The sequence below is a fragment of the Ammospiza caudacuta genome, chromosome 6 (assembly GCF_027887145.1).
Source record: "Ammospiza caudacuta isolate bAmmCau1 chromosome 6, bAmmCau1.pri, whole genome shotgun sequence".
NCBI classification, from domain to species: domain Eukaryota; kingdom Metazoa; phylum Chordata; class Aves; order Passeriformes; family Passerellidae; genus Ammospiza; species Ammospiza caudacuta.
This window is the reverse complement of record NC_080598.1, coordinates 42,778,735-42,791,931: the sequence shown is the minus strand read 5'-3', so window position 1 is coordinate 42,791,931 and position 13,197 is coordinate 42,778,735. Positions and strand designations below refer to the sequence as shown.

The following is a 13,197-nucleotide window of genomic DNA, read 5'->3' as shown; positions in this document are numbered from 1 at the left end:
TGAGCACACTGCTGTTAGCGTGCTGTGACACTGGCCCTCATTGTCCCCTCCCCTCTGCTGGCAAATGCCAGGACTGGGCACAAAGGCTGCAGTTGGTGACTCCTGTGCTCATTTATCAGAAGCACAGTGAGACTTTCTTCTGCCCTTTTCCCTTGTCCCTGCAGTCTCCCAGGAAGAGCATGAGCTCCAACTCCCAGGAGTGGAAGGCAGCAAGGAAAAGAGACTTTAGTACAAGTAAATATTTTTTCATTCCAGAGGGTTTAGGACTAGCACAGGCTAAATCCTTCTAGCTGTGTCCCTGCCCTGTCCATGCTCTGTGCAGCAGCTCCAAGATACTGGCTCTGCTCTAAGGACAGCTCCAGGACAATCTGAGTGACCAGAAAGGTTTGAGCTCACTCCACTTCCTTGGGATGAAGCCTCAGCCCTGCCCAGCCCACATTCACAGATGTCCCCATACTTGAGGAGTTTTTTCCTGTGATTTCTTTTGAGTGTTACTTTCCTAAGGTATGTTCAGCCTTGGACATTTGCTGCCTGCAAGCCCTTGCTGCCTCTTCCCCAGAGCCCAGGTCAGTGAGGCATCTCCCACTAGCCCTTCTAGCATCCTTTGGGACCCAACAGAGTGCACGTCCAGCAGCAGTCCAGCTGCACAGATGCACTCCTCCCACACTGCTTCCCTGGCACCTCCCAAACTGCCTTTTAGGTTCTGCCTTTAATTTCTCCCAGCTCCTTTCCCTTCTTTCCCCCTCCCACTCTCCATTTCCCAGTGCTTGCTGCTGTGAGTGTGTGGTTTTTCTGAGCAGCTCTGCTCCTTCTCCCGCCTGCTGCTGAGGACCATGGGCAGCACAGCCGGTTCCACATGGGCAGCACCGTGCCCGGGTCCCTCTGCTGGTGCTCCTCGGCACATTTGGCACTGGCTCCCTTCAGCAGTTCTCAGCAAGATCCCATTCCTTCCTACCCTAGCTTGCTGCCAGAATCATTTCTTGAAATAAGGCATGGACACTGTACTAAAACTGTCAATTTTCTCTCGCTAGTGCTGGGCTCCTGCTTTGGCTGCTGCTCTCAAATGGCACTTGGTGACTCTCCTTACAGTTTTGTTAAAAAATAGGCTATGTTATTAGAAATCTAATTTGCATGTTAAGGTAAGCAAAGAAGAGGGTTGTGGTTTCCTTGTCTGAAAACTGGGGTGTAGCTTTGAGCTTCTCCGTGTCTATGCAGAAAATAAAACCATCTTTGCTATAAACATGCATCTCTCTTAAATATTTTGAAAATACTTAATGGCCATCTGCTGCACGAGCCACTACCAGCTTTACAAGTAAGGTGGGAGACTGTGGAAGGCAGGGAATGGTTTTAGGAAGGGAGAAGTGAAGGGCATTCACCAAATGCACAGTGTTTTAGCAGCACGAGAGGGCTTTTGAACAGTTCCATTTTCCTGAGCAGATTCCCAAAATGTGATGACCACTGCCCAAACAAAGCCAATGGATAGGTCCATTTAAAACCATGCATGGCTCTCCATCTGCATGGTGTGGAAGAGTTTGGCCAAGGAAACAGGACCACTTGGGCTTTTCAGTTTCTCAAGTCTTCATTTTCTCTGATTATATTTCCCTCTTGAGGCTTAAAGCCAAGATTATGTGCTGTCTATCAGAAAACCTAGTGCTCCTCAGGGACTCTTACAGCAGGAGGAAGTGTGACCCTGCTGCACAGGATCCTGCAGAGGAGTCAGTGACCCAGGTCTCCAAGGAGAACAAGAACATTTGAGGTTGCAAGGCAATAAGGTGGCATGGTCTGGGAGCTGGGAAAATGATAAAGAGATTGTAGAACCTGGGGCTCAGGGAGTGAAGAGGGCAAAGTAATTGTTTCTCTCTCCTGAGAATGCTGATATTTCACTGCACTTTTTCTTTGTTCCAAGGTGGGTTGGGAAACCAAAATAGTAAATGCTCCTCTGAAGGAAAGGGGTGGAAATATTTCATCTGAAAAATTTTCATGGGAAAAAAAAATGAGAACAGTACAAGCCCTCAGCACTCTGAAATGGAGGAAGGGAGAGGGAGGTGAATTTCCCTGAGGAAGAAATCCGTGTTGACATTTGTAGCTGAGGATCTCCTCTGGACTCAGCATTTTCTGAAGCTGCTGGCCCAGATCCAAGGATGTCTGGCTGCCGCTGTACCCAGGGGTGGAGCTGGTTTAAACAGCACTTTGATGTGATGGATCATTTACTCAAAATTTCATCATTTCAAAGTGATGACCAAACCCCATGGAGTCTCCCCTTTAATGTCCACATCTTTCTGTTCCTCCTCACAGCTGGCTGAGCATCCAGCACTCCCATCCTAGCCTCCATGTCCTCTCAGCAGACCCCTGGCTTCCCTTGGTGGCTCACTGCACTTGCCTCAGCCCCAGTTCAGGCTTGGATGAGTCCTAGAGAACTTCCCATGCACCTGAAAGCCAGCTAGGTGTATGTGTAATGTCCAGTGGAATATAATTCACCATGCAACCCTCTGCTTTGGGGAGTCAGGGAGGCTCCTTGAATGATTGTCAGTCTCTTATCTACTTCTGTGCTGTCAGTCACAGTGCACATTATGAACCAGCAGAAAAGATGAAGTAGGTCTTTCCCTGTCAGGCTGCACATGGCCAACTTAAGATGCATTATAGATACAGCAAGTCCTCATGCTAATCCAACCTGAATCAGATAACCTTACTGCAGGGTTGCATCCTTATCTTGCTGCCACCTGGGGAGATAGCGCTCAAGCTGTGCAGAGGTGGGGAGGGATCTTGTTTTCTCCAGTATTGCCAATTTTTTCTGTTCCCACTAGCCTCTTGACATTGGCTGTGCTTTTGTGCACCCTCGCCTTGCTGCAATAACAGCCTGCTCCCTGCCACCCCTCTGCTCCTGCAGGATCTCCCCCAGCGCCGCCGGCAGCATGGAGAGCGTGCGTGAGCTCCAAAACCCGCTCCTGGCCAAGCCCAATGGCCACCTGGGCAGCAGCTATTCCTACCACCAGCACCACAGCCAGGACTACCCCAGCCATCGCTGCCAGGGGAAACTCTATTCCTACATATTCCAAAACACTGGTGGTGCCAGGACTCACCAGCTGCTGGATGCCAGTTCCCTGCAGCTGGCTGTTGAGGCTTTGTACGGCCCCAGCTTCATCCTCGTGAAGGATGAGACTGCCCTCAAGGCCAAGGACAGCAAGATGGAAAGCTGCGAGACCACTTTTACAGAGAGCAAAGAGTCTTCATCTGAAGCTTCTGAAGGGCAAGAGGCACAAGGGTCCTGCCTGGTAGAGAGTGACATCCGTATCCAAACTGTTTCCTATGAGGTGGAGGAAGAGGAGCTCCAGGAGTATGAGGTGAGCTTGAACAGGTAGGATGGCACTAAACTCCTGTGCTCATTCTTTCTGGAATTTGATTCAAATTCTTGATAATTGATTCTCCCTTCTTTACCCAGAACTCCCCCCCAAATCCTGTCATCTCCTGCCTCACCAGCCTCCCTGTGCACCCAGTATTTTTTCTTCCTCCTTATAATTTTTGCTCCTTTTTCCTCACTGCTGACCTCAGAAGGAAGTCAGCTTCCCTAAGAGAAGCCTGGCTGCCTGCTGCTGGGAGCAAAAGGGATGTGGGTCTCTGCAGGACCCTTGGGAAATGAGAATGCTTTGAGAAGGGCAGCCTGCTGCTGCTGGGGCACTCGAGCTAAAGAGAAACAGCAATTCTTGCATAACAGCAAAATTCCCATGCGTGATGGCAGCAGCTGAGAGAAAGCTTTATAGATATAGATAAAGACAGGATGAAGCCTGCACAGGAAGAATGAGAGCTGACAAAGCAGCCTCCTTGCTGTGCTGTGCTTGAACAGTGGTGCCAAGGCTGGGAAACATCATCCAGGATTCTGAGAGGTGGGAGCGGGTCTCAGAGCCCACTGGAGCTGCTGCCTGATGACCCAGCACAGCTCTGCTTCTTTTGGTGTGGGTGACGCAGCCTGTTCAGACGGCAGCAGGGATGTCCCCACCTCTGTGTCCCCTCCCCACTAAGGCACATCACCTGCAGGGTGCTCTGAGGCTGGCCCAGCAGTGCCCCAAGGCAAGAGGGCTCCCCACAGCCACTGAGCAGTGACTCATTAAGGGCACAGGCCATGCTGCCCTGCAATGGAAGCTCCACTTCAATTGCTTTCCCTCACTTCCTAAATTAGTTTAGCGAGATATTGATCTCCTAGACTCTAATGGGGATAAGTCACTCTGTTTAAGTTTGTTTAAGCTGACAAACAGTCAGTTCTGCCAAAGCTGAAGATATTTCAGTTTAAGACTCTCTCTAATGCAGGGAAATCCCAGACCCCCAGCATTTGCTCTGGCAAGGAGCCGAGAATCCAATTTGCTGAGCTACGTTGTTCCTCATCAAACCATGCTGAAGAGTCTAAAATATTTCTGAAATTTACTCCCTGAATGTGCCAGTGGGAATTGTATGAGAACATGTGATGGGATCAGGAGAGAGGGGGAGCTGGGAGGCAGGGTGCTGAGATGCAGCCTGCAGCGTGGCACGGGCAGGTGGGCATGTGCTGAATCCATCTGGTTTTGCAGAGCGACTCCTCCAGCGACAGCGAAAGCGAGGATCACTTCCTGATGCTGCCCCCTCGGGATCACTTGGGCTTGGCCCTTTTCTCCATGCTCTGTTGCTTCTGGCCCCTGGGGATTGCTGCCTTCTACTTCTCCCAAGGGGTAAGGAATCCCTTTGCTTGCCTGCATGTGCCTAGTGTTACAGCAAGGGCCCTGAAAACCTCAGCGGCCCATGGAGGTGACCAGCACCTTTCTGAATCTAAGGCTCATCTCTGTGCCATGGCCATAACTCTGAGGGTTGACACAAAGGGTGCTCCTGGATGTCTCCACAATTGTTGTGAGGTTGGAACCCCTCCAGTTCTGGTGTGGGTTACTGGAAGTCAGGCTTTTCCTTTGGGTTTTCTGGCTGTTATTTACGGAACTGGGGCTCCTCTTGGCCCCTTGCCCAGCTTCTCACTCTCAAGCCAGGTTCAGGAAAATGGCATTTTCCCACCTGTCCTCCCATTCTCCAGTAATGTGAAGGTTCTACACCATGACCCAGGCTGAGGCAGCTCATGCCACAGGAGCCAGGCTGCTCTGGAGGCTGGAGGCAAAGGGGAGCTTGGTGTCTGTATCACACTACAGCTCCTCCTTGCACTCGTTTCTGATGCACATTGGCTGACCAATGCCAGGCTGGCAGAGGCTGGAGAGGCAATGGCCCTCAGGCTGCAGCACTCGCAGGAGCTGCTGTGTCCCTGAGGACTTAGCCTGGAGCCTGGGCTCACTTACACTGCTGTTGACCCAGAATAATTCATGCAGAGCCAGAGGATTTACTCCACATTTGCATAGATGCTGCTGTACCAAGAATAGATGGGAGGAGGCATTAAGAAGTTAAATCAAGAGGATGGGAACAGAGGTGGAAAAATATATTACATGAGTTCCTAGAACAGAGTTGGTGAGAGGCAGGGGAAGCATTAATTGATTAGGACCCAAAGGAGCAGTTGATTTCACATTTTCAACATAGTGCAAGATAGCACAGTGCACTCTCCATGTGGTGATGTTGTTGGGGCAGTTTATATCTAGCTCCATTTTCTATAACTACCCCCTTTGTTCACTCACTGAGGCAAGGACCATATCTTTGTTTGGTGTCTGCACATTGAGTGCATTGATGCCCCCCTGGCAACTTGAACTCAAGTAGTAGGTAACAAGAGCATATTGGGGTATGTCCTGAGCACTCAGAGAAGATAGAAGTTGCCATCCTTTTCCAGAGAGACAAGGATCTGTCTCCACTGCTAGTTTCATCAGCCCTTCAGAAGCAAATAGGCTTCAGCTGAAAACCCCATGCAGGAAAAAGCCCCATGCAGGAAAAATCAGGTGGACCAACAGACCATGCCATCAAGAGTCAGCTCCCTGAGCCTAGGCAGTTTCTCATTACAGCTCTGTATAGGGTGCACTGGTGTCTGGTCAGTACCACACAGCCATCACCCCATGCACTGAGGTCTCACAAGAGTTCAGCCACCTTGCTGTCTCCATGGGGTGCAGTGGCCAGAAGCACTGACTCAGAAATGAAACAACTGCATGCTGGTTAAAGGCCAGGTTGGTACATGTTAAAGGCCAGCTGTCAGCAACAAGCATTTCTTCTCCTTCCAGACCAGCAAGGCTGTCTCCAAAGGAGATTTTCACCTGGCCAGCTCAGCTTCCCGCCGAGCCCTGTTCCTTGCGGCGCTCTCCATCACCATTGGCACGGGAGTGTACATCGGCGTGGTGGTAGCACTGATTGCTTATCTCTCCAAAGGGGGCCACGTGTAGCTGCCACCTGCATGTCACTGCCATCCCTGGCCGCTGACCCTGCTGGGATTGAGCTTTCCTGTAGAGCACAGAGCACCGGGGCCTGCGAGGGCTGCTTGCACAGCAGGGCCCAGCATGGATGTCCTGCGCAGGTTTCTTCCTCTTGCAGACAAACAGTGGACTCCTGTTCTCCCTGAGGCTGTGGCATGTGACCATCTAACAACAGGGAATTGAGCACCAGCCCGGCTGCTGGGACAAGGTGGAGCATATTTGCCCAGCGGAAGATGTGCAGGAGAGAAACCGCACGCTGCTGCTGGGCTGGTGCAACCACCCCAGTCGGGGGCTACAGCTTCCCCTCTCAGCCCTGCAGCTGGGAGATCCATCCCTTGCCCAGGCTTGGCCCATGAAGGGTACACACAGGGAGAAGAGGGGGTATGGTGCCAGGGAATGACTGCTGCTTCTCCTGGGAGGCCAGAGTCCTGGTGGGGTCTCCAGACTGCTGTGATGGGGACAACATTCCCACTTCAGTGCCATGGGGTGGCCTGACCCCTCAGCTGCAGTGAAGTAGGAGGACAGAGCATGGACAAGACCAACAGACATGCTCTCTGCATCCCTCTGCAGACAGACAGACCCCTGATCCACAGGAGAACATCCCAAGGAGGAAGGCAGGCTGGTGGCTGCACACCATCTCTCCTGTTGTTGGCACAAGCTGGTAGAGACAGCAAGGTTTTCTCTGTGTTAATAGTGACTGCCATGGTGATCCCAAGTCAGAGCCCTCATAAGGTTGCTGTTCCAGAGTGCTGGGCCCTCAAAAGTTTTGTAATGGAAATCTCTACCCAAGAAGTGTCCTGGGAGGCGTGCTGGCCTTGAAGAATTCCACTCCTTGTGCTAGGTCAGGGCCCTGCACACAAAGAGGGATGGGAAGAAAAGGCTGACAAAACCTGCAGAATCTGGGTGGGAGTGCTGTTTGTAAGGGGATGAGATCCAGAGAAGGAGGAGATGTGGAAGGAGCCTGAGACACAGGGTGACCTCAACACACTCCTTCCCATGCCTTGGAGAGAGGTATCTCCATCCATCCAAAAGCCTCTGGTAACAAGGAAATACCAAGCACCCCCTGCCATACATCTTACTTTTGCTTATTTGTATATTGTCAGCAACACCCGAAATGCTTCAGAAGTGGGTATGAAGGCAGTGGTTGCCCCAAAGGGCTGGAGTTAAAAGCCATGCCTCACTCCCCATCTCCAGCATCCACCTTTGACCACCCTCCTCTCTCTGGCTCTCCTGCTGCCTCTTTCCCCATGTGCAGGAGACTGCAGGCAGGCTCTGGGCATCCCTCACCCCCTTCCCAGAGTTTCTGGGCAGGCTGCAGCCAGCTTTGCAAGAGATGCAGCATGTTCCTCCAGCTGGGTTCCATTCAAATGTACATTTCATCCTAAAGAAGCATGTCAATGTCTGCAATTGCCATTGTACTTGAGCCATAAAAGAGAGAAGTGCATCAGAGACCTGTACAGAAGCTGGTCTGAAAGTTCCCACTATGTTTTTTAACATGGAAGAACTAATAAAAAAAGCAGGAGAAAAGACTCTGTTTGTAATAATGTGGAGCTGGCTATCAAAGAGGTGAGCTTCACAAGAGTGCCACACTCACTTAAACCTGGAGGTGTTTATGCTGTTCCTGAAGGAAGTTATCATCTAGCTGTTGTCTGGGTATCCTGGAGGGAGGTGTATTTCAGTGTAGATCACAGTGGGCAAATATCACCAAGAATGGTGGTGTAGGCTTTTTTCCCCCTGTGTAGTTGAACAAGAATTAGGGACAGAGACTGGAGCATCTGTGTGAGTAGGAGTAGCATAAAATCTGCTTGAAGAGGGGCAGAAAAATACAAACATCAGGAGGAAATAAGCAGATCTTGCTTCTGATCTGCAGACAGAGAGGCAGAATTTGCAGGACTGGCATGTCCAAAACAGATGAGGTGGCCTTAGAGAAGAGTAATAAGGGGCAGACTCACCTGGCACCTATGTGATGGTTTTCATTCCCCTCTCCTGCATGTGCTCAGCCTTCCTGGATGTCCATCCCTCCAAATAACCAGGCAAGGGCTCATCTCTCCCCTTCAAGTACCCCAGAATCAGCAGGGGTGGGAGGATCTCTGCTGATTCTGGTCGAGACAAAATTATTTGGGCTGCCAGACCAGAATCTACAATAAGATACAGCATTTGCTTCTGAATTTGTAATTCTTCCAGCTGGTTCCCTGCAGGGGCTTCCAAGAGTGGGGGGTCCAGCAGTCTTCAGCCCACTTCCCATGGGCAGTCCATGCCTCTGAACCCCAAACTGCTTCTTTGTCTTTTTTTAATTGGAGCTGCATGGGGAAGGAGGAGGCTAAAGGGCCAACAGAATTAGAGTCTTTTCCACTAATAGCCTGAATCCCTGATGAACTTGTCAAAGCGGGGGAGAAGGGCTGTGCCAGAGCATCCCTAAGGGGGGCATTATGCAAATGCAGAAATTAGTTGGAAACAGCCTGAAGGGAAACATGTGGAAATTTAAATCCAAGAAGGAGCATGATCACTGCTGAATAACTTATTATAGACTCACAGCCTCTGCTGTAGCTGCCTGAGCAGAAGGGAAGGAAGCAAAAAGGCAACAAGACACAGCAGTTAGGGAAGGTTCAAGCTCCAGAAATTTGACTGAGCTTAAAAAAAAAGTTAAATTAAACTACCAGTGGGTGTGGAAGAAGTGACTCTTCACCCCCTTCCTCCTGCCCTCCCAGAGAAGGGGTCCCTCTCCCAGCCAGGACCCTCAGCTCAGCAGCAGAGCTCTGTAATGGTCCAGATCCCACAGGGGATACTCAGGAATTTGGGGGAAAGGAGGAATAGCCTCAAGTTCTGGCCTGGCAACATGTCTAGCTCAGAAAGAAGGAATGGAGGGAGCCTGGCAGGTCACTGCTGTGGGAGGTGATGCGGAGGGCAGAAAGTGCAAAGATGACCTTTGTCTGTGTAGAGGAGCAGTGACAAAGTGACATCTCTGGTGGCTGATGAAGGAAACTTTGGGGTCTCTGAGATGGGGATGGAAGAGGGTTGATGAAACAGTGATGCCAATGCCCATGCCCTGGCTCAGTTTCCCCACCAGTACTACCAGCCCTCATCCTAAGCCAGTGACACTGAGTGACAGATGTGGACAGTCACCAGAAAGCCCATTCCCTGCCCCCTTCCCCAAATCTGTGCACAAACACCCCTCTCTCGTTTCACACACTCTGTGGCCTTTGGGTTGCCACAAGTGCCATGACCAGGTGTCCCAGATGACCTCCTTGCTATGAGGACAACAACTTGGGGACCAAGCCAGCCCCACTTCCTGGACTGGTTGAACATCCCCTCCATCCCTCCCCTGCCTTGGAGATGCTCCTTGCTCAGCCAGGAGCTCAGAGCAGCACTGTCTGAGATGTATTGGGACTTGGTTTCTTTTCACAGCAGTGGAAAACACATTGTCTTCCAGCCTGAGCTCCTTCTGTAACTTCCACAGCATCAAGGTGAGCACTTCCTGCAGGCCATTCTCTTCAGAAGCAGCTGAGGACAGGGTGGATGAAGCATGGGGGTGGCCTTTGAATCCTACCCCCTTCTGCATGCAGCCAGGAAGAAAGCTGCTGAGGAAAGAAGCACCAGCCCCTCAGCACAGATCTGAATGATCAATATGTCTGAGCTGTCACCTGCTCTGCTGCCACTGCTCACCCCTGGCAATGCTCTGGTGTGCCAAAACAGTCTCACTGCCTACAAACAGGAGCTGGGAGTACTGATGGGGGATGCTGGGATGGGGCCATGCTGGATCTCACTCCTCTTCCCACAGGTGAGAGGATGGCAAAGGGGAAAAATATGGTGTGGTTTGTAGGGGACTCAGAACCCCTGTGGGACACTGTCCCCAGCCAATGGGATCCACTAGGACACTGGTCCTCCCACACACCCTCAGCCAATCTGCCCGTCCCTGGGGTCAGCCCCAAGGTGGGTGATGTGGAAACTACCAGAGCAGGATATGGGGTGTCCTTCCTGCTGCACTCCCAGCACCCTCACTCCCTGGGAGGACAAAGCCACCATCTGCTCTTCCACCAGCACCCATCGGGGGGTGGGATTGCAGCCATGCTGGTGGAGCAGAAATGCCTTTATTTCACCCCCATGTCTCATCTGGAGGATGGGGAGGAAAGAGACATGGGGAAATAAAAGCAGAATGACTCCTTTGCTCACTTAATAACATAGTGAGTGTTTTCCCTTCACAGTAATCCAGTAAGGAAATAGCTAATTATCTGAGACAGGGCAAATTTTTATTTCTGTCAAAAAAAAACCCTTTAAAAATCATGTAGCAGTGCATCTCTTCACTAGTTTATCTTTTCCTCCTTGCTCCCCAAAACCAGCCTGCAGTGGAGAGAACATGGGGAGGCACAGCCTGTGGCAATGCCATCTCTCCTGGGGCTGGTGAGAGAGGATTTTTGCAGAGAGAAGCCAATTAAGAGCTATTGCTCAGGCAGGCATCAGCTGCTGGGAAATCAGGAGCTTCATTAGCTCTACTCTCACCACACACACAGGCACCAGCTCACTCTTGCATAGACTCTGGCAGCCACACGTGCCAGAACACACTGCTGGGGTCAAGCTGTCCCCATGGGGCAAGAGGACAAGTGCTGTCAAGAGGAGACAGAGCACCAGGGGGGGACACCTTGCTGAGGACAAGGCATGGTCTCCATGGTCACTGGCAAGTGACAGGGCTTGCAGTGAGGGTGACACAGGAGGGTGTTGGCACCACCCTCCTCTGCCCATCTATCTCTTGTGGTGCCAAGGGGCTGTACCCAATACAGCCCCCTCTCCACTGCTCCACTCCATGTCCTGCTGGTGTCCAGGCACAGGGACATTTGGGGACCAGGTCTGCAGGTGTGCTGCTTGTCTGAGCTGACCCTGGTTTTGCTCCAGTTGATGTCTGGGCTGGATCTCAGAAGCAAGGAAGGCCTTTGCAGGTGGACCACAAATGCCCTTTAGCAGGTGTATGCTGTAGATGCAATTTAAATATTCTCATTGATGGTACTTCAGAAGATTTGGAGACTCAAGACTAACAGGTGTCAGAAGCACCCAGCTTAGGAGTTCCTGGGCCAGACAGAGCCTGTGTCTCCCCACCCAAAATCAGCAGGGTCTCCCCTGAGCAGAGAAGCTGGAGCTGCCCCTCCAGCTATGACAGAGAGTGGGATGGGGATGAGGATGGGATGGGGGCAGTGGTGGAAGAGCCTCTCTTCTCCCCCCACCCTGCCCATTTCTGCTCAGGAGCTTTTCAGGCTGCAGGGCTGTGCTCAACTTGCTCCCATCCTCGGAAGGCTTCCTAGCAGAAATGCCCCTGCTCTGCAATTGCTCTGTCTACTTTTGAGACACAATGCTTAATCAGTTTGTAATATTTGCAGTATTTGCTGACTTCATCTTTAAATAAATCTTGTTGTTTAATCAAAATGTCAGGCAGGATCAATCCCAGTTTCTCACAGAGGTCAGAGTGCTGCCTTCTCCTGGCACAGGGGGCAAGGGGCCAGTGGGCAAGGGCCACCCAGGCAGGCTCCCTGCCCAGACTCACACAGTTATGGAAGTGCCTTGAAGATATAAGTTTATTCTCAAGCACCTGAGTCTGGCAGGAGTGTGTGTCCATCCTGCCACAGCTCTCCTACCTTTGCCAGCACTACAGTTACCAAAGTGATGGAAAAGGGATGGGGAGATCAGTAAAGGAAGATGACAGGGGAGGAGAAATGAAATGCAAATATAAGTGCAGTATCTGCTGAAATGCCATCCTCAAAATAATATAGCAAAGTCTAGGCATAGGCACCAAACTCTTGACAATATTAGGCTAGAAAAAGGAAAGTTTGCTTCCTAAAGTGCTTTCATACCTGAGTATTTTCTCCAAAACTGCAGTATTTTCCAGATGTTGACTGTGCAAAAATAGCCTTGCACATCAGGTTACTTGTTTTCTAGAAGAGGAAAGGCTGGAACACTGCATCTGGAACTTGGCCAAACTGCTGGGATGGAACCACGCCAAGAGTTGTCAGGTGGGGGCTGGTCCAAGAAAGCTAAGACAGGTATTAATGGGCTGTTGATATTTTAGAAGATCAGTTGGGCTGGAGGATAAGATCCTTGAGGATCTATACAACAATTGATCTTCCATATTTTCACTAGCAAGCTGGCATAGGAAAAAGTGCCATTTGCTAATGAGACAAATTAGGAGGGTTCTGAAATACAGAAGAAGAGTAGAGAGACTGGGCTACCTTGAAGGCAGGAGTGGTGGAGATGGGATGAAATGCAGGGAAACACAATGAGGTGTTGCCAGCAGGAATTGCTGCAGCAGGTAGGGAGGTCCTCAGCTGGCAGCAACCAGGGAAAGGCCTGAGCCATTGCTCTAACATGAAAAGGGCAGATCTGATGTTTGGGTAATTGGTTCAGTAAAAAAAATATTCATGAAGCATAATGGCAGGGCAGTGATGGGCCACAGCTGGACTCCAGAAGACATTTTCAGCCACAGCACATGAGATGAATTTTAATGGAAAGGAGGCAGAGCGGGTGATAGAAGAACAGGGAACAGTGACAGTGGCTGGCATAACCTGCTGGGACAGAGGCAAATGGTTCCCCACACATACCCCTGGGGCACAGGAGGAAAAAGATTCTGTTTGAACAACTGAATTGGCTTGGCAGCACTAGTTGCCTGTAGTCGGAACCTATGGAGGGAATTATGCAGGGGACTGGTAAAAATGATCCCTTTTTTTCCTCTCATCTTTTTTCCCCTCCCCACACATATATTTTTGATAATGAATTGCTGCTATGCTTGTCAGCACGTGAGCAGTTTTGAATGGTGGCTCTGGCTTCTCTATCTTCCTGCTGCTGCTACTTCTCTACTCTGATG

At 50.7% G+C, this 13,197-nt stretch overlaps 1 protein-coding gene across 1 annotated transcript; it reads left to right on the top strand.

Moving 5' to 3' along the window:
• The first annotated feature begins 2,912 nt into the window (after positions 1-2,912).
• On the top strand, positions 2,913-7,707 carry SYNDIG1L (synapse differentiation inducing 1 like). Its single transcript, XM_058807514.1, has 3 exons — positions 2,913-3,341; positions 4,560-4,697; positions 6,165-7,707. The coding sequence occupies exons 1-3, from the start codon at positions 2,913-2,915 to the stop codon at positions 6,321-6,323; spliced, it is 726 nt and encodes a 241-aa protein (XP_058663497.1). The 3' UTR covers positions 6,324-7,707.
• Positions 7,708-13,197: the final 5,490 nt, after the last annotated feature.

What these genes read in the sequence shown, in the direction of transcription:
- SYNDIG1L (XM_058807514.1), top strand. Translation starts at nt 2,913, where the DNA reads ATGGAGAGCGTGCGTGAGCTCCAAAACCCGCTCCTGGCCAAGCCCAAT. An exon ending in AGGAGCTCCAGGAGTATGAG is followed by an intron (nt 3,342 to 4,559) that starts GTGAGCTTGAAC and finishes CTGGTTTTGCAG; the next exon opens with AGCGACTCCTCCAGCGACAG. An exon ending in CCTTCTACTTCTCCCAAGGG is followed by an intron (nt 4,698 to 6,164) that starts GTAAGGAATCCC and finishes TTCTCCTTCCAG; the next exon opens with ACCAGCAAGGCTGTCTCCAA.